Source organism: Hyla sarda, chromosome 2 (assembly GCF_029499605.1).
Source record: "Hyla sarda isolate aHylSar1 chromosome 2, aHylSar1.hap1, whole genome shotgun sequence".
NCBI classification, from domain to species: domain Eukaryota; kingdom Metazoa; phylum Chordata; class Amphibia; order Anura; family Hylidae; genus Hyla; species Hyla sarda.
Genome location: NC_079190.1, coordinates 259,932,544 through 259,960,529, shown reverse-complemented (window position 1 = coordinate 259,960,529; position 27,986 = coordinate 259,932,544). Strand labels below are relative to the sequence as shown.

General features: G+C 36.8%; 1 protein-coding gene across 1 annotated transcript; it reads right to left on the bottom strand.

The window, feature by feature from the left end:
- Nucleotides 1–409: 409 nt before the first annotated feature.
- Nucleotides 410–14,506, bottom strand: GRHL3 (grainyhead like transcription factor 3). Its single transcript, XM_056560583.1, has 16 exons — nt 14,400–14,506; nt 10,378–10,564; nt 10,003–10,064; nt 9,289–9,622; nt 9,117–9,196; nt 8,658–8,811; nt 7,683–7,794; nt 7,040–7,134; nt 6,333–6,491; nt 6,079–6,154; nt 5,659–5,792; nt 5,068–5,096; nt 4,853–4,941; nt 3,824–3,909; nt 3,582–3,646; nt 410–1,172 (listed from the first exon to the last, which is right to left on the bottom strand). The coding sequence occupies exons 1-16, from the start codon at nt 14,414–14,416 to the stop codon at nt 1,058–1,060; spliced, it is 1,794 nt and encodes a 597-aa protein (XP_056416558.1). The 5' UTR covers nt 14,417–14,506; the 3' UTR covers nt 410–1,057.
- Between the last annotated feature and the right edge of the window lie 13,480 nt (nt 14,507–27,986).

The window sequence follows — 27,986 nt, the reverse complement described above, 5'->3', positions numbered from 1 at the left end:
TTAGACTAAGGAAAGGGTGCTGTTGTGAAGACAATGGGAAAAACTTGGTCCTAAAATAAGAGATGAGCTAGAAAGAGAGTCATATTTATGTGGTCTATAGACATACTTTAAAAGGACACTTATACTTTCAAGGCATATTTATTTTCCCTTTCACTAAATCTAAGTAATAAAATATCTAGAACAAAATATACAAAGACAGAGAAATGTGGTAAGACATTGTTGAAATGACAAATATGCATTTCTGCATTGTAAAATACAAATAACATAAAACAGCAAATATATACATATATATTCTTGTAAAAACAATATGAACCAGCAATAAGAAATGTATAAAACAGTATTCTTTTCTTAATCAAAGGGGCATTCAAGGCAAAACTGGCAGCTATTTAGCATAAAAAAGTGTAAAAAAAAAAAAAAAAACTATATATATATAACCTAATATCAGCAGCAAAGGAAAATGTATACTAATGTAACATACTGTGATGAGCTTCCGGTGTATTGGTATGAGCAGCAGTGTTGTGTGTAATATCCCATGTTAGAATGCAAACCTCCATAGGATTTTCGCTGAGTGAACAATATTGTAATATTGCTGGTACATCCACTTATTTTAATTGCTAGTTAGTATGCAAGCAACATTTGCTCTCCAAGCAGACATACACATTTCAAGACCACTCAACAATAGGGCAGAATTATTGGTGGTTACTTAAAACTCTTGTTGGTGCATCAGCTAAACACCTATAAGCATTCATCTTCATTCTCAAGCTCAATGTACATGTGGCTCGTGTCCATTCACTTGTCTTCTCGCCTTGAATTCACCCGAGTTATGGATACCATAAAAAAATCATTTCATATTTTACAAAGTCTCTTTCATACAATAGTCTTTTGTGACACAGAAGTCCCATGTCTGTTTTCCCAAGAAGCACTGGCTTCACAATACTTGGTGGTATGATGCTCTGCTCACTTGGGTCAAGTGCAAGCGCTGAGCAATGTTTTGAGGTCAGTCGTGTTTGGGTCTCATCCCTTGGCTCAAGTCTTTTAAGAGTGTCCTAAAGGAATGTTATAATTCTTTAAGTGTGACTTGAATATTCCCATCTCTGTCTGTCAACTCAAATTCGAAAGCCATATGGTTGCTGTAATGCTGGATAATATTATTGTCCATGTTCACTAGGATCCTAAAAATAAAAGGAAAGTAACATTAACATAACTTTAAAAAAATAATAAACTCACGTAGTATTACAGCCATTGTTACCCTATATCAATATAATCTAAATAGTCGTTGACCTTGAAGAGGTTCTATGTTAAAACCAATAGGGCTCCTTTAATACTTAAGTTACATCTATGGCTGCCTAGTAGAACTGCATGTCTTCAAGATGTATCTAGGATGCGTGACTTTCCTTATAAAGCAGATTGTGTAACATAAGGAGCATACTAATTCCATTCTTCAGTTTCATACTATTGGGAAAAATACGTTTGGCTGGTGGCCAGTAACAACATTGCCTTAGCAGTTCTAACAAAGTCAGTGGGGCTTGCAATCTGATTATATCTTTCTGTCGTCAACAAACGTTCATATTTTTTACAATTCTCTACTTCCTGGTGTTGCAGTTTTAGTAGTTAACTTTTGGATTACTGGATTTTCTTTTTTTTTGTATTTCTCTACATCTTTCAAGTTATGTGCATATTCAAAGATCTTTAGGCCATATTTTATGGCTCAAAAATTAAAATTTTCAAGCAAAGTGGGGGAGATTTATCAAAACCTGTGCAGAGGAAGAGTGATGCAGTTGTCCATAGCAACAAGATTGCTTCTTTCATTTTTAAATGATTGTCTGCTATAGGCAACTGCACCACTGTTCCTCTAGACAGGTTTTGATAAATCTCCCCTAATAAGTCTAAAATTTTGACTTAGCGTTTTGGAGTTTTTTTTCAAGCCATAAATTAAGGCTATTTTTAGTATGAATTTTCAGCTCTATGAAACATTGTAGCTCCTTAAAAATAGGTTAAATATGGTGTATACAGCTAAAAATAAACTAAATAAAATAAAGGCAAAAAAACTTAAATGTTACGGCTGGGATTCTTACAGCATTAACTGTGTGTACAAAAAGTCCCTTTTTTATTGGATTCAATAGAATGCAATTTTGGGACTGTGTCCACATAGCCTCGATAGGGCACAAGAAACTTTACTTTGATCCAAGCATGTTAATACAATATACCAAAATAATAAATGTTAAAAGTGCAATCTTTATTAGTTTGAATCCACAAATTAGTTGTGATTAAAATATACAGGCGCCATATTGTACCATCTGTGGATAAATGTCCTGGCCAATCGGTCTATAGAATATGCACCATTCGGAGTACTACAGGGTGCCTGCAGGAACACCCGTATTCTTAAGAGTAGGACACTGGCACCTGGCTTAAAACCTATTTCACACGGCAGCCCTCGACATTTTTCACTACCGAAGTAGCTTTATCAAGAGGCAAGCAGGCACTGAGTTACAAAATGCCATGCAGGGGGTTATAAAACCTCCCATCATGATGTTACAGGAAATTACAACAACCTGACAAATTATCATCCAATAGATTTTCTCTATCACTGATCAGCAGCTTATCTGACCAATAAGAGCACCCCAAGCAACCTGCACCAATCAAATACAGGTCTCCCCTTCTCCAATCATAAACACTATAGATAACTGGCAGTCTAATCCTCCAATAGCCCCGAATAGGATCCATTGTGACGTGATGTGCTGTTTTTTACATGCGCGAGTAGATAGACTCTCACTCGATCCATAAAGGAAAAAAGTATCATTTGCGCAAGTGCCGTCATCTGACGTTGCCAGTGTCCTACTCTTAAGAATACGGGTGTTCCTGCAGGCACCCTGCATTATTCTGAATGGTGCATATTCTTTAGACGGATTGGTCAGGACATTTATCTACAGATGGGACAATATGGCGCCTGTATATTTTATTCACAACTAATGTGCGGATTCAAACTAATAAAGATTGCACGTTTAACATTTATTATTTTGGTATATGGGGAAAAAAAATTTTTTTTGGGATGCCTGTTGGTAACCTATAAGCAATTGGTTTAATAATTCACCCTCCATATATTGGTATCATTAACGTGTGTACCAAGCATGTTAATACATCACACGTGTATATAATAATTTTTTTCTGTGTGTTTACTCCCCATTGAAATAAGTGTATTGGTCCCCATTTAGTGCATTTTTACAAGAAGCCACCAAGTTAATATATTGCAGAAAGAATGACATTCTATACTTGCCAACATGATATGGGCTTTTTATGGGTTAAACATTCTTAAACCTCCACCTGACTCAAACATAACCTTTGATTTCCAAACACACATATCTCATCTGCCAAAAACACTAGCAATACAGTATTTCAGTTTATATAAAGTTGCCTTATTAAACTTGCTTGTTTCTACCTGCCCTTATCTGTTGGGAAGGTCTAGGCTGATAATGAATTACTATGAAAAAAAAAAAAAAAAAAAAAAGCTTTCTAGTAGAAAGCCAATATGTCTGTACAAGTTACTAATAAGACCAACGTGATGAAAGAAAAAAAGGTCTTACCCTCTTTTACACTTTTTGTAGACTCTGCAGATCCTTTCTTCTGGTACACCGTATTTTTCGGAGATCTATAAAAATAGGTCCAGTATTTTAGTTTACATTACAATTATGGTGTTGCCTTTCCGAAGCAGGAAAGGTTGAAGGTTTAACAAAGTGATAGTAACAGTGAAGTAACCTTCCAGAAGGAAGCGAAACTACTACAGATCTTCAAGATCTCTTTAATGGCAGTAAACAAATACACTTACCGCTTTCCGCAAACCTGGGAGATCTGGTGTTTTTAACATTAGGGCATCAAAAACTTCTTCCGTTTCCCTTCGTACATACAATAACACTAAAGAAAAGATATATTATGTGTTATAAAAAGATACATTAATACATTGTGGCCTTTATAGTACTTCATTGCAGTTATAAATACTGTTAATTCTGGTCCTAGACAACATATATTTTTGACAAAAATGTGTAAGCAGATATTCAAGAAATTTTCTGGGAATTTACATTGACAGCTATTAAAAGGGGTACTTCGGTGAATTTTTTTTTCTTTTTAAATCAACTGGTGCCAGAACATTAAACAGATTTGTAAATTACTTCTATTTAAAAATCTTAATCCTTCCAGTACTTAGCTGCTGTAGGCTCCACAGGAAGTTCTTTTCTTTTTTAATTTTTCTGTCTGACCACAGTGCTCTCTGATGACACCTCTGTCTATCTCAGGAACTGTCAAGAGCAGGATAGGTTTGCTATGGGGATTTGCTCCTGCTCTTGACAGTTCCTGAGACAACCAGAGGTGTCAGCAGAGAGCACTGTGGTCAGACAGAAAATAAATAAATAAATAAAAAAAAAGTACTTATCAGCATACAGCAGCTGATAAGTACTTGAAAGATTTACATTTTTAAATAGAAGTAATTTACAAATCTGTTTAACGTTCTGGCACCAGTTGATTTAAAAAAAAAATTGTTTTTCACCGTACCCCTTTAATGTGCTTCAGTGTGTGTATTTGAACCAATGGGACTTTACCAAGCAATAGAATTAAGAGGCTGAGTTACAGTAACAGGCACAGACACACATATGGACAAACCATTGTGCCTCGGTAAAACTAGGTCGTGGTGCCTCCTTTCTCCTGGTGATAACACAAAAAAGGACCTTCACAAATAAGGACCTTCACAAATTACACAAAAAGGACCTTCATAGGGATAAGTGATCATTTGAAAAGCAGCCATCCAGTAATGCTAAAAAAAAAAATCATAACTCCAAAATCTAACTTCTAGAAAAATGTATACCTCTTTGAGAGTCTTCTGTTGGCTGTTTCTTGGAAGGTGTCCCATCAAAAGCATCTGTAAATGATGGACAACTTCTCTTCATTGCCAACCTGTAAAGAGCAAGTCAAATAAAAATTATACTCAATGACCTTGTTCCACATACATGAAAATAGATAAGTAGATTCATTTTATATAAAGAGTTTAGAGAAAAGGCAATAACATGAAGAATTTCTTACCTGTCACTATCTGTAATAGCAGGAAGTACCTGCAATCAATAGTAAAAGGAAAATGTGTCAAGTTAGAGTAATGCTGAAATAATTTGAGATTTATAACACATTCTCTTGTGCTTCCATGCTGTCTGTGTTTGAAAGGGCAGCCATTGTATTCTGTCCGTAACTCTCCCTGCTAAATCCTACACTGAAAGATATGTTTGTCTTGTTGAATTCCTGAGGTTGCTATTGATTCAGATGATGGTTTAACACAAGTGGTCGACATTCTAAATGCAACATAGAAAGACTGAAGGAAGCCAACAAGATTACCAACGCCTCCCATCTTGGCTACATACATGACATAAGTAACATTTACACAGATATTTCTTTTTTAACTTCATGTAATCCCCCTCAGAGGTGTAGCCTGAAGTTTCTAGGCCCCAATAAAATATCTATAACCGACCAAATGCAATTTATAGTTCTGATGGCTCTGTGTTAGAGAGGCCTTTGGGCCAACTCAAACACTAGGGCCTGGATGAGTCTATTGCCTAAGTAACCCCATAGCTATGTTTCTGATCCATTTGCAATAATGGTGTTTTCATAAAGAAAAGTACTTACAATGCCGCATCTTTGAAGGTTGGAAAAATGAACATTTGGGATAAACAAGACTGGTTGGCTTTCCAAATTAGTCATTGGTCTAAAATACGTAATATCTGTTCCTCTGTATCCTGGTAGCACATTTGTTTTTACATCTGTAAAATTAAGGCAATAATTAATATGGTGGCAGTCTTATAGCTCAATGTATATATTAGACAGGTCTTGCAATTCATTTTTTTTAAGTTTATTTCTCTAGAGACATCCAGATCCTTAGCGATACCATAGCGAGTCATGGGTTTCATATTTTAAGAAAATATGAAGTCATTGTATTAATAAGCAATGCAGTAAGTGTGTCATTGTAAGATTTATGACTCATCAAAAAAAATTCTCACAGACTAGCACTATTTTTTTATCATAAGATAAGAAATTTTGTTTATATACCTTTACTTGCATCTGCAACCTTTCCTTTCCTTCTAAACTGTTTTCGTTCCTCATCACGCATCTTACGTTCAGCACCCTGAAAAAAAATCAACTAATAAATCAATCAATCAATCAAGGAGTTGGAATTTTCTTTTAATAGAACAATCTGGAGGTTGGCAAACCTTAGGACAGCTCATCAAACTAGTCAGACTATTTGCATATCATCCTTTAAATATATAACCACTATGACATGCTTCATTTGCATCTAGTCATACCTTATCACAGAATATTTTGATCTGGCAGATGGCCCGATGGATGAGTCTCTTCACTCCAGTCTCGTAGTCATATGTGTCAATCTGGAGGTTTAGAGGCACACCCTTGACTCCCTTCTGAGATGAGAAGTCTGTGCTCAGACAATTGATGCCAACAAATATCTAAAAGCAAGCATGAAATGACTTGTTAGTTTAATGTATTAAAGAATAAAAATATTAATATATAAAATTATGTTCTAGATATTTGGGAGCCTCACTGTAGTGCTGCCTTACTACTCACAACACGATAGTTCAGGCATTACGTCTTGTTGCTATATAAAGCTAAACTTTAAAATGCAGGCAAATCACCAGTTCCGATGCCAAAGTTTCCAACTGTTTCCTCCCTTAAAGATAATCCTTGCAAATCCTAACAATTCCCTCTGCCTGAGGCCACAAACTCACCCATAGAGAACCTCTTCTCACCGTGGGAACAAAGATTGTATCAAAAACGGTCTTCACTGATTTTTTTTTCCATTGCCAAATAACTGTCTTTATACCTCTTCTCAAAGTACCTCAACAACATGTATCTTGTTTTTTGACTTCCAAAATAAATGTATTGTTATGATTACTGGGTTTATTCAGAAGATTTCTATCCTATTGACTTTTATCTGTACAACATTTTAAAGGGGTTCTTCACTTAAAAGTGGCATAAAGCAGAAACTTGACTGTACCTTAGCTTCTTCATTGATGTTCCACACAAAGGACAAAGCATTGTATGCCACTTCTTCAATACCTTCTACAGTGTTGCAGTTTTCTTTGTAGTCAGCTAAAAATTAACAACAATTTAAATACATAAGACTATGAATCTCCATTCGATGCATGAAAAGTATAGAAAGATTGTGTTGCAATATAGTCAACATGGGAGGCATAATAATCAGAAAATATTTAGAATGCAACTGGAAAGTTTTCAGACCCTTTTACATAGTGTTATGTTGTGGTTTTATAGTAAAAAAAATAAAAAAAATAAATAAAGAGGCCTCCCCCCCTTCATTCTGCACTCAATGCCCCATAATGACAAATTTTAGAAATGTTTTCAAATTTATTAAAAAGGATAAAACTAGAATTTGCATAGACATAAGTCTTCAGACCCTTCTTAAATGGAAGAAGTTTGGAACAAATCAGGACTCTTCCTAGAGTTGGACGCACAACCAAACCAAGTAATTGGGGAACAATGAACCCAATATCTACTCTGGTTGAGTTCCAAAGATCCTGTCTGTAGATGGTTGATCTTCTGAAAGATTCACCCATGTGAAAAATGTGAAAGGGCATGAGTGCACGGTATGTGTTACGGAAAGATATTGTAGATCAACTTACCAACATCTATAACTCTCTGCTTAGCTGTTGGCTGCCTGGAATGCCAATGCTTCCAGCGTTTTAGCTGTTCTTCTGGATTCTTCTCATTGTCAAAGACTACCATGACAACGCTCTGAGAACCAAAGGATATGCTGTTAGATGCACGAAGAACCATATGCTCTAAACACAATAAATAATGTTAGTTTTTCAGCCTAACCAATCCTGTTCACCTGTGTTATCCCTAGTTTGTTGTGCATTTGTAGATTTACTTGGTGTATTTTATGCTATATTTGTAAAGTACATGTATGTTCATCAATACACTTATGCACTTTCCAAATTCCCAGGTGCTCAAGAAGTCTCCTACTACTTCCTTTCTAGCTTCCATGGGCATGTTGGTGCAAAAAGAAAGAAAAATAATATGGGAGGCAAGGTTTATCATGAGTTAAGATTCCAAATGTAACATGCTTAGTGCTCAGCACACATGAGAAGCAGCAATTGATATTCATTATCCTTTCATTATAGAATGGTTTAACATCTAAAAGGGGTTTTTACAAAGACTGAAAAGCAGGTAGTTTGTCAGGGGAGACACATTTCTGTATGTAAACTCCACTTGTGGACTCAATCTGTTTGCCTTGGAGAATGAAGCTTGTATTCTCAATGACTCATGTCCTTTTACTAGACTTTCAGAAATAGATGCATTTGTTCCATTCTAAAATGTCTTTTTGTCCTTGAGTTTGTTTATTGTGTGGTCCTATTTATCAATGTCCACTACATTTCTACCAGATTATTATTTTTATGTAGTTTAATGCATTTATTTTTATCTGTTTAGACACTTGATCTACATGTTCCAAGAATCACAAATGTTAGTATAAGCAGTTTGTAGCTTCTTGGATAGTCTTCTGTATTAAACTCTGAATTAATAACAGCAAATAGGCTCTAGTATTTCTTATGACAACAACAACAACAACAACAACAACTGGTAATCTCGATACATACCTTGACTTTATTAGAAGACAACTGCAAACATTTCCTGGTGTCTGTCATCCTCAGGTTGACAGGGTAAAATTGACCTTTATTGAGATATGCCATTGGAGAATCTCCAGACTTTACATGAATAGCTTTGGGGGATTCCAGTGTGTACTCAAAGTCACTGCATAAATAACACAAGCATTCATACTTTCAATCAAGATGTCCACATCTTAAGCATTATGAATATATGAAGTGTAAAACAGAAAGGGCAGTATTCAAAGTATACTTTTTATTTGCACAGGTGGGTGGTGGCTAATTTTCAACTGGACTTATGGAGTTTCATGGAATACAAAGTGGCTCAGATGTCTGCAAGCAAAGTATTTGTCTCAATCGAATTTACATCTTATGCAGAGAAAAAGTATTCTTTAAAAAGGTAATTTATTTACTTTAAACTTTTTTTTTTTTTTTTTTTTTAAGCAAACTTACCGATCCGCTTCCCCTTGTAAGCAGCTTTCAGGACAGGTGGACTCTGCCTGGCTTCTTAGTATGTCACTGAATATTAGGGGCTACAAAAGAAACAAAAAATACTATGATATAGAGAAGATGTATACTTTTAGATAAGATATATGTAGCATTGTATAAAATATATTATATGTACCTCTGGTGAGTCCTCTTTGAAGGTACTGTCTGGCTGCCATCTCTGTTGAGGTTGTGGTACATGGAGTGGTTCAAAGAGAGTGTTCATTGGATTCTTCTCATACACATCACACGATGGAGTCATGAAATCGTCATGTGTTTCATTGGTTAGTTTGCTGCTGTTTGCTGGTAAAGTCAGTTTGTTGGGGTTTATAAAACAGTCCAATGTTAGATAGCTGCTCTTTTTGTGCATTTCTGTGTATTCTTGTGCAGTAGATGAACTATCAGTTAGAAATTTCAGAAGCTGCGTAGAATTTTCGAAGGTTGAAATGTCGGAATCGTAGTCAATGCAGTTCCTACAAAGAAAAAATAAATTAGTATGTACAATTAAACCATTAATAAAACTATTTTTATGAAGTAACTTTTTCTGGAGAGTTTGGGTCTGTTCACATGGCAGCATTTCCACTTGCGGAATTCTGCTTCAAATTAAAGCCCATGGACTTCTATGGGATTTTGCACTCCCATTCTGAAATTCCGCAGAAGTGTGAATGGGAGTACGGAATCCCATAGAAGTCTATGGGCTTTAATTTGAGGTGGAATTTCGCAATTGGAAATTCTGCCATGTGAATAGACCCTTTAACTCGCATGTGTATTGGAATCACTGAACAGTCTTCACAAATATACAGAACACACATAAATGTATTAAGTTTCTATCAAGCCAGTTATTGAGCCTCACCTTTTTACTTGTTCACAGCGGTCTGTTGAACTTGGGGAAATTATTCTTTTTTCTCTTGGTACCTTAATAGAAAAATAAAAATAAAATTATTGTCATTACAGGACCTTAAAGATAATACACATGATATCAAATTCTTTTACCACCCATGGATCTTCTTTACTATTATATACTATACATTTAGGCAATAAAGTGTTAAAAAAAAATATGAAGTATGGGTAGTAATGTTAGGAGACAAGACATGGATCACACATGTCTGACATTTAAATAGAAAGTTATTTAGCAGAAATGTTTTCAGTGATGGATGTCCTTTCAGTCTAGCCAGGGGATAACAGGTATTGTGATTATTGAAAAGCCAATGAAGACTGAAGTCATTACCCTGTAGTAATCGTAGAGAAGACTCAGTGCAGCCACTCCATCATCATCCCCATTTGCTCTCATCATTGCTTTGGTAGCTGCTGTCATTGGATTGTCCAAATACTTAGACCAAGCCTCATCTTCCCCGGCGTAGGGATACTTTTGAAGGTTTATGCTGTCATTCTGTAGGAGCATGACTGGCCGATAACTGAGGAAAACAGAGATAATAGTGTGAATACTACTTTATTGGTCGTTGCATAATATTAATTTGCCACCTTATCACAATGGATCACTGGCTTCTGTGCTCTCTGCTAAACACAATCCAAAGAGGGGAGTGTGGTTACCACACACCCTTAAGTCAGACACTTGCCGACGAGGATGACAGGCTTGCATTGTTACCAATTCTCCGGCTATAAGACCACAAGCTAAACCTTTATGGTAAAGCAAACATAGGTTGCTCAGGGTTGCCAGCTCTGCTTAGGGAGGTTACAGATTCATTCAGGTGGAAAGGCACCTGCCTGTGTTGTTTTAATGCCTTAGCTTCTATCTTCAAGCCTTCTTTTCATACGTACTCTATAGATTGTTTTCACCTGTCATTTCTGTACATTTTGCCGCTCCTAACTTGCTCCTTTTGTTTTCAAGGAAAACACAATTTTCAGTCCCCCCAGCATAATGAAATGAATAAATATGTACTCTGTACACACACCTATAGCTAAGCCAACTTAGAAATCATGATAAGCCTAGCTATACTGTACAGCCCTTTGGCCATGTGCATTGCTCATAGGATTAGTAGCTGCAGTTTAGTCAAATTAACAAAGTACATACACTATATAGTAGCATACATGTACTGTGAGTGCATATAACACCCAAGCAGTACCAATAAATCCTCAGTAGCATCATGGAAACATTAAAACTGTATGTACAACTAGTATGTTTGTTTACCAGTATATTGTCTTGTTCTAGGATAAAGCATTTCATACATATATAATACACTATGCGATACCGAGTAGAAAAAGAACATTGCACTCACCCGGTAAAATAAAACGTCCTCTTTATTCGGTAATTTCTTTAAAACGGGACACATTTTAAAGAAATTGCTGAATAAAGAGGACGTTTTATTTTGCCTGGTGAGTGCGATCTTCTTTTTCTACTCAGTCTGCATATGCTACAGTTCACTATTGATCTGCTACCCTGGCTAGTCACTTTCTCATTCATCCCTGCGACACGAACAATCCTTTCATTTCCAGCAATAGTGCCTGCCGCACTTCTCTCAGCCAAGTCTATAAAAAATACACTGTATGGGTATTTCGATCAAAAACAATAATACTATCCAGTAATGGCCATTTAGTGAGACAAGTGTGCTTTGTTCTTTCCTTTACACTAAAAAGGTAATTGTATGGGACCAATGCCACATGCAGTCAGAAAGAGTTAACAATCACACTTGTGTCTGGTGTCAACAAAGGTAGGCAATGAAGTCACGAGTGTTTGATGGACTAACTGAATGTGTCGGCTGAGAGCTGAGGGTGTGTGCTACCTTGAGAATATTGTGTAGGTGGGCTAAGCTACTGAAATGTTCATTTTATGCACTGTTGGGTGTAGCTACTATTTCTTACTTACTGAAGACAGTAAGGTGATCATCTTCTGGCTGTTTGAAAGGAGCCATGGAGGCGACCAAATTATCAACACTGTTTTACTGAACCTTACTAATCCATTTAGGTTGATGAATGTTCTTGAAAATGCGCCACTGCAGTTTTTGAACCAAAGCCAAAAGTGGATCTAGCAGGAAGGAGAACTATATGCCCCCCTTTATATTTCTCATTCCTTTTGAAACCATTTCTTGCTTTGGCTGAAAATACTGAATGCAAAACTGTATGGGTGAAGTATTACAATTCCATTCCATTGAAGTGAAAGCAGAAGAGTTTTAATACTGCACACAACCTTAGGACAGCCGTGACTTTGTTGTTTTTAAACAGTTATGTCTTTTCCTATCCTGGATAACTCCTTTACATTTTATTTTATGCATTCTGCTACTTATTACTTTTCCTGATATCACAAGCCAAATATGTATTTATATATATATATATATATAAAAAGAAAACTGTATATACTGGTTTTATCTGCTCACTTAGGCCTAGTTATCTGTTACTAGGGAAACAACTCCTGTCCAGGTACTTGTTTCCTCATCTGACAATTGCTAGCTCATGGAAAGCTGGCCAAATATTAGTGTATGGATTATGGTGACACCTAGGAAGAGCAAGATGTGCAATACAGGCATAAAAAGAGTGTGAAATGACAGATATTGTAGGCAATAGAATTATAAAATTGTACTAGAAATGTGTGTTCTCCCTATGGGATATCCTGAAATCTTGACCTTTTGTGACTACTGGAAGACTATTTAACTTCTCTGAAACAGTGAAATATGTAGAACTGGAAATTATATGTTTGGCAGCTAGAAATGGATATCTGGTCTATGGACAATAGACAAATAAAGACATGCCTAAACTTCATGTTTTACACCAAATAGCACCACTAAGCAGTAAACTAGATAGCGCCCATTGATGGCTGTAAATAAACATGATTCTGTTATGGTCCTATAATGTCCCATTCATCTACTATGGATTTGGGTCACTTTACAATAAAACCAATTAGAGTAACACTAGAGTAATTGTATTCATAGCATATTAAAGACCCTTAAAAAGGAGATTCCAGACATGTACAGCTCCTTCATGTATTAGCATACAGCTACAAGAAAGCTTTGTTCTAAAGTCTGTCTATGCAAATGAACACAACTTCTATAGTAATGAAGACAAAAAGTAGAATATTCTGTACTGTGTTTACAGTGAAACTTCAGTACAGCAAGACTGAAACCTACTGCAGAAACACCCAAACTTTTTTTGTATTCCTGGTGCCAGCTTGTCTCAAGACTTCAAAACTTTTTTTTCTTAAAGACACATACTAGAACACCTTTTTTTGTCTACTGATCTACGAAAAATGTTAGAAAAATCCCAAGTTAATACCCCTCTAAAAGTGCCACGCCAAAGAGTTTAATTGTAGCGTGCGTCTTTTTAAGAGGCTCCAATTAGATGGATTATGTCCTCTTTATTTTATTAGGATTTGTTTTATTGCTGGAATGCAAATAAATTTCCAGTTGAGTACAAGTAACTCCACATAAAAATTCTTTGAAACCCAGGTCATCCTTTGAGCAATCCATGTTATCAGCCATACACATCACTTCACTTTCCTGCCATCCACAGCTGTAGTAAATCCTGCAGTGCCAAATGACTTTTCCCCTGTACGTAAATCCACCTGTACTCTGAAACTACTCCAAGTGACACAGCAAACTCTTCAGTGTACGCTACAACTATAGAAAGGTTTATTATGACATTTTACTGTATAGTATTGTCAAGATGAAATAGAAGCAACTGCACACCAAATAGCCAAATGACAGCCAAATGACAAACTAAACTCAGCTACACCTCAGCTCCAAGTCTAAGTATTATATAATGTAGTAGCATCCCTTCATACAATTTAATGTATAACTATACAAGCTAGACTCAAATCTACACAAATGATATACAAGTACACCTTGAAGTAGTTTCCAAAATATGATAACATAGGGACCATTAGTTATTCCAATAAATACTTCAATGACATCTTTTACGATTATTGGCTAAACCATACAATTTTATAGACACCAAAACAATACAAATAAAATTGGTAACCAGTACAAAGAAACCTACAACAATATTATTATACTCTCTCATTCTGTATACTTGAAATACAAAACAGGCCAAAAAAAAATAAATAATAATGATAATAATAATAATAATAATAATAATAATAATAATAATGATCTCACTATACAAACTATGCAAGTAATGCCTGTAACCAAATCTTAAAGGATTTTCAAGAGATAAAAAAAATGCTACATATATCAGTTACGTTATGATATATCTTGTAAAAATGTACACAGACATATAATATAGCTAATAAAAATACACACACATATGTTTCACCATATCAGAAAGCCAGGCAATACTTACTCAAGTTCATTAGACATGGTCTCCCAAGGCTCAGCAGTAACTATGAATACACCTTCTTGCAAGCTCCGGTTTCTCTTCTAATAGTGGTTATGCTCAGACATCCCATGTAGAATGAAGTGTTAGATTTATGCTGGAGGATTTGTGTACAGGTATTTTCTTTGACAGGTGGGCTCTTGTCCAACGGGGAATCTCATTGGCTGACGAAACAGGTGCCTTAAGACAGGCACACCCCAGCAGGTGCAGTACTTAACTCTCGGTAAGCCAACATACACATATGAATGAACCATAGCTAAGCAAACACCTCCCCTTAGACAGGTAGAAAAAAAAAATCTTAAAGAAACTCAGACTTCAGGCGAAACTTAACCAAAACTACCGACATGTCTTTGCTTGCTGTAGGCTTGTGGTTGAATAATAAAAAGGTTTAGCAACAGCTTAATTCTTACTCTCGGAGTTGGAGATCTATGAATGCTTACCATTTAATGTCGGACAGATTCTTGCTACATCACTTTACTGAATACTGGCCAGCAATGTATTGTAGTCATTTGTGTGGCACTGGTTTTACAGCTGGATCTGTAGTAATATAGGTAATGCTATTGTTTCTTTTCTCTCCCATGATGACATTATGAACATACTTGTATGTACAAACTATTATATACCCATTACATGGAGTCCATAGATTCCATTCTTTAGTGAGTCAATTTGATATGGTCCATCACAATACTGCTATTAAAATTATGGGCAAAACACTAATGGGAAAGAAAAAAAATTAATAAATAAAATAAAATAAACAAATAGATTATGGTAATTGTTAGGGTACGGTACAGTCACGTGATGCAGGTTTGTTACAGATATTGCTGACTTAATTCTGCTGGAGCCTGACTTGGATTGTTTTTGTGGGCACATGGATTTAGCAACGTGTGAATATAGTTATGATAAAACTTCACTTAGCTAAAAATATGAAATCCTCTCTCCAAAATTGTAAAAAAGAAGTATGGCTTTATTTTTAAGTATACATATTTGTTGCAGATACATGAAAAGCAACACAATATAAAAAATGCACCTTTTTTTTAAATATTATTTGAACACAAATTGAATAAATGCAAATGCAAAATGAACTAAATGACCAGTTTTACAATTTACTGTATACTCCAATTGTTTCATTTGCATTGATTCATATATTTGCACATGGTCCTTAAAAATATATTGGGAGATTGATCAAAACATGTGCAGAGAAAAAAAAAATGACCAGTTGCTCATAGCAACCAGATTGCTCCTTTTGTTTTTAGAGGCCTTTTAAAAAAATTTAATGAGCAATCTGATTGGCTGCTATGGACAATCAGTCAACTTTTCCTTTGCACTGGCTTTGATAAATCTCCTCATCAATGTATTAAAAGTTCTCAAACTATTGCTCCTTTAGTTATTCGATTTAGTTCTCATTTGGTTTATTTTATTGTGCTTTTTGGGGGGTTGTTCATATACTGCATTTTTCAGAGGATTTTCCTGATAAACACAAAAAAAAAATATAGAAAAATGTTTGTAAACAAAACAGTATGCATTTCCCCTACTTGGCAGGTTGTTTACCTATTTTTACATTGCAGAACACCCAGCAATGTTCCATCCTAAATAAGCCCCATAAGTAGATTAGCTGTGTCATCATTGAGGTGATCTGGTCGCCCAGCATGATGCCTCAGTTGACAATTTTAAATCTCACTAATTTGTTCCTTTTAGCCATAAAATTGACTCATTGTCCATAAAATTGGAGCAAGCAGAAAATAGTGCCGAGTTATATCGAGACTGTCCATTAACCTCTTAATACCACATACAATCTGATATTTGGGACTCATTCATTTGCTGGGATAGCTAAATCTTAAAGGGGTACTCTGGTGGAAAACTTTTTTTTTAAATGAACTGGTGCCAGAAAGTTAAACAGATTTGTAGATTACTTCTATTAAAAAAAATCTTAATCCTTTTGGTACTTTTTAACAGCTGTATGCTACAGAGGAAAATCTTTACTTTTTGAATTTCTTTTTTGTGTTGTCCACAGTGCTCTCTGCTGACACCTCTGTCCATGTCAGGAACTGTCCAGAGTAGCATAGATTTGCTATGGGGATTTTCTCCTGCTCTGGACAGTTCTTGATACGGACATCAGGTGTCAGCAGAGAGCACTGTGGACAGCACAAAAAAAATAAAATAAAAAAATAAAGTTTTTCCTCTGTAGCAAACAGCTGCTAAAAAGTACTGAAAGGATTAATATTTTTTAATAGAAGTAATTTACACCATAGTACCCTTTTAATGTCAGAGATTTATGAAAACCTGTGCAGAGAAAAAATAAAAAGTCAATCAGTTGCCCATAGCGACTATTTCAATAGAAATTTAAAGCATTCTTTGGGATGTGAAATTACCCAAAAAGGTCTTTTTTATGTCCCAAAAGACAGTTTTATTTACTAATGCAAGATGCAGTAAGAAAAAAATTAAAAAATGCCCTCAGGTAGCCTTGGCATTTTTTGGGCTGTAGATGGCAATACTAACTGGTGCCACACTTACTCGGCTCTTCCATCCATGCACCGCATCCCATCACTCAGCCATGCCAGGCAGACCAGTCATGCCAGCGAGGGCACCAGAACTGCATCATGAGTGACATAAGCCCTCTCTACATGCAACTTCAGAGCCAATTTGTAACACCAAATTTTGCAGAAAACACCAACAGCTTAAACCTGGTATATATTTCTGTGTTGGGTGCCAAAAGTAAACTTCAAAAGGATGGAGTTTTACGTATGTGCTTGGATGAAAATGCCACAATAGCAAACCTTTATGTTTACACCTATGGTCTTTGTTCAATATTGGGGTCCTTGTATGTGGGTCTTATATCCAGACCTTTTAGGTTTCTTTGTGACCAGTTTTCCCTTGCCACAGCACTTTATTCATACAAGTGTACAGTCAAACAGACAGGTAACCCACAAGTTTCCAGCTTCCGATATTACACAGTGGAATCTCCTCAGCCAAAAATTTGCAGCAGATGGGCTTCCACTGTAACAAAATAAATAAAGAAACATATCGGCAACAGGAAACTTGCGGGTAACCTACCCATGGGTGCATACCCTGAATTGCATTTTTTTTTGTATCATGAATTAATAGTTTATCATTATATGAATCATATCTCCCCTCTGCATTATGAATAATTTATCCCTATATGAACTGATGTTTGGTAATTGGGTTTGGCTTTTTATATTGGTATTCCATTTTAATGTGGTCTCATAAATTGTCAGTGCAGTGGTATTTATGAATTATTGTAGGACTCTAGCCCATATAGTCAGTGGGGTTTTTCATGTTACCAATTATGAATATTTCTATCAGGTTTTGGTGCCCATCCACACTTTTTATTTATGTTGTGTGTTTTTATGTTTTTATGGGATCATTGGGAGCAAATTTTAAAAAATAAATGTCAGTGTTTTATACACCATTCTGATTTTTGTGTTGGGTTAAAGCTCTGGCACCTTCAAGGGTACCCACAATCAATAGGTCTCTCTGCTCACATGTTTCACTTGGAGAGTAGTCCCTGACCACATGTGATCCACTAGTCCATACAGTACAAGTCCAAATTCTTTCCTAGGATCATTGCCTCCCTTAGTGTATCAACAGCTCGCAAAACAATTTGATTAGCTAGAAATTTACATTATATATCAGTCACTTTGACCTCTAGACTTTGGTTAAGGTTTTAGTGTTTCATTGGTCCAGTCACCAACCAGTACATGCAACCCTCCTACTTTACTCCACACCCTGTATATGTTCTATGAGTCTAGCTTTATCTTTGTCTGGGCTGTTAGTACAATGCTGACCTTGCCTGGGGGCATAAGATGCTTCAAACAATATAGAGCCACTAGCTTTCCATGGCAACTTTTTCTCAGACACACCAGCCTATCCTATTACAAGTTACTGTTTTCAGAGGCCTTCAGTCTCCTGGAACCATCTCTGTCTCTCTCACTGTCTACACATTTCAGTATCTCAGGCCCCACTTTCCTTTAGTTTTTAGTCACTCTCTCTGGCTTAGAATCAGCCCAGAATGCTCCTTGGTGGCTAAACCTAGACCTTCGCTCAGTCTCATTCTGTTGCACACTACTATGCACACATACACGAGGAAACAAAATAGGCACCTCAATCCCAACCTACAGACACGTTGATACACCACTTTTGGCTGTGCAATCTCCTAACAGGGCACCAGGACAATAGTCCCATGTGACTGACACCTCCTTGTCCTGAGCAATGACATCCAATAATTCAATTTGTGGTGTCATCAACATGACTAATGGCGACACAGTTGAGGCAATAGTTTGCGAGTTCCTACTTTGTGCATTAGGTGGAGTCCAGACTTTGTGGCTACAAAAACATAAATAGTAGAATACAGCTTTATACAGTATTTGTTGTAATAAGCAGTGCTTCTAGATCCGTAGCAGTACCTTTTGTAGGAGGGATACTTAGGTGTGGTATTACCAGGCTGTAATGTCCCAGACGCTTGGTGCAAACTATTTATTTCTCATACAGAGGCACATTGAGGGAGATTTATCGAAACCAGTGTAAAGGAAGAATGGTGCAGTTGCCCATTGCAACCAGATTACAGCTTTCATTTTTCAGAGGACTGATTGGTTGTCATGTGCAACTGCACCACTTTTCCTCTACACAAATTTTGAAAATCCCCCCCCCCCCCCAGAATATTCTTAGCGGATACTGCAATTTAAGTAATACACGTGCAATGTTACAGTCTCTAGAAAAGCTTTACAGCCTGGCAGTTTCTCTCATATTTGGTGGGCGCAGTCTCTTTAACAGCAGAACTGTTGCAGAAATCTTCAGACTGTTTGGAATTCTAAGGCAAGGTCATGGCCAAGGTGACGGCAGGCTTTTTGCTTGAATCTTCTGTGGGTATCCCCTACCACAGCATGCATGCCCCACCTAGCCTTATATGCAGGGTTGTACCAGAGGCCTAGTCCTAGTGGCTCGAAGAATGTAAGTGATCACTACGCTGTTTTCAGATTCACCTATATGTAACGTGCCTACTGTAGCCTTAGATTTTCCAAAAGCCTGATCCCTTCAGTGCAGATTGAGTGCCAATTAACTGGACCTGATGCTGTAAAAAGACATCCTACAGGCATGTCAAAACTTTTGATCGGTCAGGGTTTGAACACTCAGACCCCCAAGGATCAAAACTTTACATGCCTCTACACATTAAAAGGTTTCTTTTAAAGGGACAGTGCCCATTTAAGTTTATATTTTGCAACACTATACATAGTTAAACTTAATGAGAAGTTGAATCTTGCACCTCTCTCTGTAAATACCATACTACTAAAAGGAGAGAAACGCTCTAATCCCGTAGCCTCAGCCTGTCTCACTGGATCATTCTTCATCCCTTATGTCCTTCACTCACAGCACACTTAATTCTAGTCCGAGTCTCTGTTTGGCGCTGTTCAGAATTATTGGTCCCAACACATTGCTCTGTAATACACAGCTACTGGTTCCTTTCTACAGATGCTCTGACTCACCCGACTTTGCTGCTTTCTCACCTCCTACATGAAACTCCCCCCAGGACCCATTTCCAGTATGTTCGCAATAGTGAATATATCATAATATTGTGACACACAGCATTTAGGGCCTCAGAAAAAAACGTTATTTATATGAAAAGCTTGTAGTTTTTTTTCTGATTCTTTGAAACTTTTATTTCATTTTTTTGTAGTTTTGCTGCAGCAATTGCTATTATGCAATTTGCAAACCAGCTTTTTTTTTGAGATGTAAAATGCCCCAAAGAAGTCCCCAGCACTTAATTGTATGTCAGTAATAACTACTGACATAAGATTGATGGATGTGATCTGACAAATGCTTTTCCACTAAATTTAAAGCAAATTAGTGGCATTAAAAGGGGGTACTCAGGTGTAAAACTATTTTTTTTAATCAACTGATGCCAGAAAGTTAAACAGATTTGTAAATTACTTCTATTTAAAAATATCAATCCTTCCAGAACTTATCAGGAAGTTATTTTCTTTTTGAATTTATTTTCTGTCTGACCACAGTGCTCTATGATGACACCTCTGTCCATATCAGGAACTGTCCAGAGCAGTAGAGGTTTGCTATGGGGATTTGCTCCTACTCTGGACAGTTCTTGACATTGACAGGGGTATCAGCAGAGATGTGAGGTGCAGAGGTGTGATCAGACATCTTACCCTTTGGATAGGGGATAAGATGTCTAGGGGCGGAGTACCCCTTTAAATTTCTGGCACCAGTTCCAATTCCACTGGAGTACCACTTTAAACTGATCTCTCTCTCTCTCTCTCTCTCTCTCTCTCTCTCTCTCTCTCTCTCTATATATATATATATGTGTATCTCTGTCTCTCTCTCTCTACACATATATCTCTCCCTCTATATCTCTATCTCTCTCTCTCTATATATATATATATATATGTGTATCTCTCTCTATACCTATCTATCTCTCATATATATATATATATATATATATATATATATATATATATATATCTCTACATCTCTCTCTCTCTCTATATATATGTGTATCTCTCTATCTATCTATCTCTCATATATATACACTCTCTCTCTATATCTATCTATCTCTCATATATATACTCTCTCTCTCTATATCTATCTATCTTTCATATATATACTCTCTCTCTCTATATCTATCTATCTTTCATATATATACTCTCTCTCTCTATATCTATCTATCTTTCATCTATCTATCTATCCTCTCTCTCTCTCTATATCTATCTATCTATCTATCCTCTCTCTCTCTATATCTATCTATCTATCTATCCTCTCTCTCTCTATATCTATCTATCTATCTATCCTCTCTCTCTCTATATCTATCTATCTATCTATCTATCTATCTATCCTCTCTCTCTCTATATCTATCTATCTATCTATCCTCTCTCTCTCTATATCTATCTATCTATCTATCCTCTCTCTCTCTATATCTATCTATCTATCTATCCTCTCTCTCTCTATATCTATCTATCTATCTATCTATCCTCTCTCTCTATATCTATCTATCTATCTATCTATCCTCTCTCTCTCTATATCTATCTATCTATCTATCCTCTCTCTCTCTATATCTATCTATCTATCTATCCTCTCTCTCTCTATATCTATCTATCTATCTATCCTCTCTCTCTCTATATCTATCTATCTATCTATCTATCCTCTCTCTCTATATCTATCTATCTATCTATCTATCTATCCTCTCTCTCTCTATATCTATCTATCTATCTATCCTCTCTCTCTCTATATCTATCTATCTATCTATCTATCTATCCTCTCTCTCTCTATATCTATCTATCTATCTATCTATCTATCCTCTCTCTCTCTATATCTATCTATCTATCTATCCTCTCTCTCTCTATATCTATCTATCTATCTATCTATCCTCTCTCTCTCTATCTATCTATCTATCTATCTATCCTCTCTCTCTCTATATCTATCTATCTATCTATCTATCCTCTCTCTCTCTATATCTATCTATCTATCTATCCTCTCTCTCTCTCTCTCTATCTATCTATCTATCTATCTATCCTCTCTCTCTCTATATCTATCTATCTATCTATCCTCTCTCTCTCTATATCTATCTATCTATCTATCTATCCTCTCTCTCTCTATATCTATCTATCTATCTATCCTCTCTCTCTCTATATCTATCTATCTATCTATCTATCCTCTCTCTCTCTATATCTATCTATCTATCTATCCTTTCTCTCTATCTATCTATCTATCTATCTATCTATCCTCTCTCTCTCTATATCTATCTATCTATCTATCTATCTATCTATCTATCTATCCTCTCTCTCTCTATATCTATCTATCTATCTATCTATCTATCTATCTATCTATCTATCTATCCTCTCTCTCTCTATATCTATCTATCTATCCTCTCTCTCTCTATATCTATCTATCTATCTATCCTCTCTCTCTATATATCTATCTATCTATCTATCTATCTATCTATCTATATATCTATATATATATCTCTATATCTATATATGTGTGTTTTTTTTATAAGTGCCAAAATGCTATGTGTGCAAATAGCCTTACTATGACTGGAGAGATGTTAACACATCGCACAGGACCAGAACATGTTTGATGCAATAGAGAAGGGCAGAGTCTGTGAGTCAGCCAGCAGATGGGTTATCTTGGGCAGGATGAGTTTCTGTGGGACACACAAGCACAGGCTTGCAGTCAGTTTGTTGTCCTCTTGACTGTTCACCCAACCAATTCTGTGATCTTTTTTTCCTAAGATTGTATTTTTTTCTTTTTTGCTCAGGAAGATTTGTATACACTATGGTCATCAAACAATGTGATGTGTATACATGTTTACTTATACACAGTGCCTGGTGTTTATACACAGAGTCCCAGTGACACTGACATATACAGCTACTGGTATAAGTATGCTCAGAAGCCAAGGTTTTGGAAAACAATAGCTCATCTATCACCACCAGAAATAATAAGAGGTGGGATGAGAAAATATTATAGCTTTATTCACCACTTACGTAAATCATGCAAAATATGATGAACTGAAACATATAGAAAATATGAACAACTACTGTCTAGTCAAATCTAAACAGGACATTCATATTATGATAAGAATACTTTGAGAAAGTTTTATGCTGGACTGGGAAGTTTATCCTTTAATTGTTCTATATTACCAGCTGAGTACCCGGCGTTGCCTTGTTTTTCCTTTCTAATCCTTGTTGGGGAGGAAAATCAACAAAGGAGGAATCTTTTGACTTCATATCCCATCCTCATATTCTGACCTCATATCCTATCGTCATATCCCGACATCATGTCCCGTCCTCCTATATTGTCGTAATTTCCCAACCTCATATCCTGTCCCCATATCCAGTCCTCATGTCCCATCCTCAGGTGGGACTGAGTTGTGATGAAGATATTGTAAGCCAAAAATAGAAGGGGACATGGCTTTGTGGAAAAGTGCATGATTTGCAAGCCAGACTGTTGCACAAAAAGGGTAGAAAATAAAAGGGGTGTGGCTTAAACAATGGGCATGGCATGTATGGCGGGTGTGGCTTGCAAGCAAGACTTCCACAATTACCAGGAGATGCAGAGCGGAGCTTGTGGAGTAAGGTACTGGAAGTCACATATACTTGCATGGGACTTAAAAGAAAAAAAAAAATTTTATATGAGGGTGTAGGCAAGGGTTAATTTAACTTAGGGTGTGTTCACACTGAGGAATTGGGGCGGAAATCAAGCAGAAATTTTCTGCCTCAAAATATTGTTACTTTTCCACAAGAACTCACAGAGATTTTGCGTGGAATTTCGTGTGGAATCGGCGTGGAAATCGCGCGGAATAGGCGCGGAATTCCACGCGGAAAAGCAGGTTTCATGCTGAGGAGGAGTATCAAGTATTTCTAATCATAAAATTATTTATTTTTCATAAGGAAATTCCGCGCGGATTCCGCGCGGAAATACTTCTGACAAAAAAAAAAAAAAAACAACAACATTGATCTCTATGGGAGAACTACGCTGATTCAGCCTGAAAGAAAGAACATGTTCTTTCTTCAAGCGGAACAGACTTCCTCGTCAGAATTCTGCTTGAGGAAATTCCTCAGCGTGAACTGAGGGGCAGAAATTCTGTACAACTCTGAGGATTTCACTGCTGAATGATTTGGAGAGGAAAAAAAGGAGCAGAATTACTCGTGGAAATTCCTCTCCAATTCCTCAGTGTGAACATACCCTTATAACATGTGACAAGGTATTATCTAAATATCTCCAGCCGTAGAGAAGTTATGCCGGAACATACATTTCCCGTAGATTTGCATGAGACTTAAAACAAAAAACCCCGACCCTCACAAATAAGGGTAGTTAAGAGTTAATTTATGTATCCTATATTTTTAGTGGACATATAAGTAACATCTGACCAAGTATTATCAAAATATTTCCAGCCATTTGGAAGTTATGCAGTAACATATATTTCACATAGACTTGCATGGGACTTTAACCCCTTAATGACTAAAGCCGTATATTTACATCCTTGGCGGGCTCCCGCGATATAACGTGGGGTCACGCGGTGACCCCGCCTCAAATCGGGTCGGTCCCAGCATGTATTTGATGCTGGGACCCGGGGCTAACAGCCCGCGGCAGTCATCGCGGTGCCGCATGCTATTAGCCCTTTAGACGCGGCGTTCAAAGTTGAACACCGCCTCTAAACCGAAAGTGAAAGCTGCCCGGCTGCTCAGCGGGGCGGATCGGGACCACTGCAGTGAAAATGCGGTGTCCCGATCAGCTGGGACACGAGCGGAGGTCCTCTCACCTGTCTCCGGTGTGTCCCCTCGGCAATTGATTGCTTCAAGCCTTAGATTCAGGCTTGAGCAATCGACTGCTGATAACGCTGATCATTGCAAAGCTATGGCTTTGCAGTGAACAGTGTTGGCAATCAGTGTGTGCAGTGTTATAGGTCCCTATGGGAGCTATAACACTGCAAAAAAAAGTGTAAAAAAAAAAAGTTAATAAATGTGATTTAACCCTTTCCTTAATAAAAGTTCAAATCACCCCCCTTTTCCCATAAAAAACACCATGTAAATAAAAATAAATATAAACATATGTGGTATCGCTGCGTGCGTAAATGTCCGAACTATAAAAATATATCATCAATTAAACCGCACGGTCAATGGCGTACGAGCAAAAAAAATTCAAAAGTCCAAAATAACGTATTTTTGGTCGCTTTTATATCATGAAAAAATGAATAAAAAGCGATCAAAAAGTCAGTTCAATACAAAAATGGTACCGCTAAAAACTTCAGATCACGGCACAAGAAATGAGCCCTCATACCGCCCCATACACAGTAAAATAAAAAAGTTATAGGGGTCAGAAGATGACAATTTTAAACGTATTAATTTTTCTGCATGTAGTTATGATTTTTTACAGAAGTCCGACAAAATCAAACCTATATAAGTAGGGTATTATTTTAATCGTATGGACCTACACAATAAAGATAAGGTGTCATTTAGTTCGTGTCGTTAGTAAGTGAGCATTGTAGTTCGCTCGTAGTGCACTTCAGGTCAACTTATGGGGTACCTCCATACTCAGAAGAGATGGGGTTACAAATTTTGGGGGTATTTTCTGCTATTAACCCTTGCAAAAATGTGAAATTTGGGGGGGAATCACACATTTTAGTGAAATTTTATTTTATTTTTTTACATATGCAAAAGTCGTGAAACACATGTGGGGTATTAAGGCTCACTTTATTCCTTGTTACGTTCCTCAAGGGGTCTTGTTTCCAAAATGGTATGGCATGTGTTTTTTTTTTTTGCTTTTCTGGCACCATAGGGGCTTCCTAAATGCAACATGCCCCCCAAAAACCATTTCAGAAAAACGTACTCTCCAAAATCCCCTTGTCACTCCTTCGGTTCTGAGCCCTCTACTGCGCCCGCCGAACACTTTACATAAACATATGAGGTATGTGCTTACTCGAGAGAAATTGGGCTACAAATATAAGTATACATTTTCTCCTTTTACCCCTCGTAAAAATTCAAAAATTGGGTCTACAAGAACATGCGAGTGTAAAAAATGAAGATTGTGAATTTTCTCCTTCACTTTCCTGCTATTCCTGTGAAACACCTAAAGGGTTAAAAGGCTGACCGAATATCATTTTGTATACTTTGGGGGGTGCAGTTTTTATAATGGGGTCATTTGTGGGGTATTTCTATGATGAAGACCCTTCAAATCCACTTCAAACCTGAACTGGTCCCTGAAAAATAGTGAGTTTGGAAATTTTGTGAAAAATTGGAAAATTGCTGGTGAACTTTGAAGCCCTCTGGTGTCTTCCAAAAGTAAAAACTCATCAATTTTATGATGCAAACATAAAGTAGACATATTGTATATGTGAAAAAAAATCAAATATTTTGAATATCCATTTTCCTTACAAACAGAGAGCTTCAAAGTTAGAAAAATGCAAAATTTTCAAATTTTTCATAAAATTTTCAAATTTTTCACCAAGACAGGATGCAAGTTACAATTTTTTTTACCACTATGTTAAAGTAGAATATGTCACGAAAAAACAATCTCGGAATCAGATTGATAACTAAAAGCATTCCAGAGTTATTAATGTTTAAAGTGACAGTGGTCAGATGTTCAAAAAATGGCCGGGTCCTAAGATGTAAAATGGCTGGGTCCTTAAGAGGTTAAAAAAAAAAAAAAAGTTTTCCACCAGAGTACCCCTTTAAATTACCTATCCTATATATAAGTAATGTGTGCAAAGTTTTATGGAAATATCTTTAGCCGTTTGGACGTGATGCAGGAACATACACACATACATTGAGTTTTATATATATAGATTATATACAGATGCATAACACTACATTTACAATGGGGTATACCATTAACTATTTATAAGAGATGTGGTCCCACATGAGCCCTGGCCACTGCGCTCTCTCTCTTTGGTGGTACTGACAACAGCCAAAATCCTGGCACAGAGGGACAACCTGTAGGGCAAAGGATAAAAGTCGCCAAACAGACAGCACAGATCATCAGGTACACAAGGAAAATGAAGAGGAGGGGAAGCACTACACAATTTAAAAGGAGTAGTAGTACTACCTTAAATTAAAGGGGCCCACAAAGATCTGGAGCCAGGCCCTAAGTTTTAGCCATACAAAATGTAACTATACATCCTGATGTAGCCACTAAGGGTCATCATTATAGTAATTACATACTCCGGGCAGGGCTATTGTGAAATAATAATGGCTGAATGATGGTAGCTAACAGCCTCGGGTGTAGCTGAGGGAGGTCTTTGGCTGTTTGAAGATGCACAGTCTGGCTACGCACAATGGTAACCGTCAATAAGCACCAGTTTTAGGTAATGGCCCTTCACAAATCACTCTACAATTCAGATCACCTGCTAAAATAAGCGCAAAATATACACATGTATGTTTTGTTTCTTCCAGTCTTTATGCCCTCCTTTTTCTTGTTCCTATTACGTGCTTCATTGTTTAAAAAAAAAACAAAAAAAAAAAAACACTTCTCACACACTGTGGCTCTTCTTTAGGAGGAGAAAACAAACAACATTTTTCCCTTTTACTGGCCAAGCACTAACATCCCAACATACACTGTTTTGTTCTAGTATACACCTAAAAACTAAAAAAGATCTTCCCTTAAAAGTTAAGGCTTTTTCACACCCCCTTCAGGGTGTATGTTCGCTATATATATTGGGAGATCTACTGATGCACCAGGCAAATATATTGATAGAGCGTCATCCCCCAGTGAGGGCATTTTGGCCTCTGTTCTGGTGGTTCCCATCTGGTATTCCCTTTATTTCTTGATTAAATTAACGCAGAACACAGTATATTTTCTGAACCTGGGAGTCTATGTCTGATGCCTTATGGGTAGGGTCACATGTAGTGTATACGCTGCATATTTGATGCTGTGTATTTCAGTGCTGCCAAAATCTATGGGTGTTTATTATTGCTCCTATAGACTTTGCTATGACAGAAATACGCAGCGTCAAATATGCATACATCAAAAATGCATACATTACACCTAGTGTATTCGCTTGGTGTGACCCTTCCCTAAAGAGGTTGTCCGGGGAGC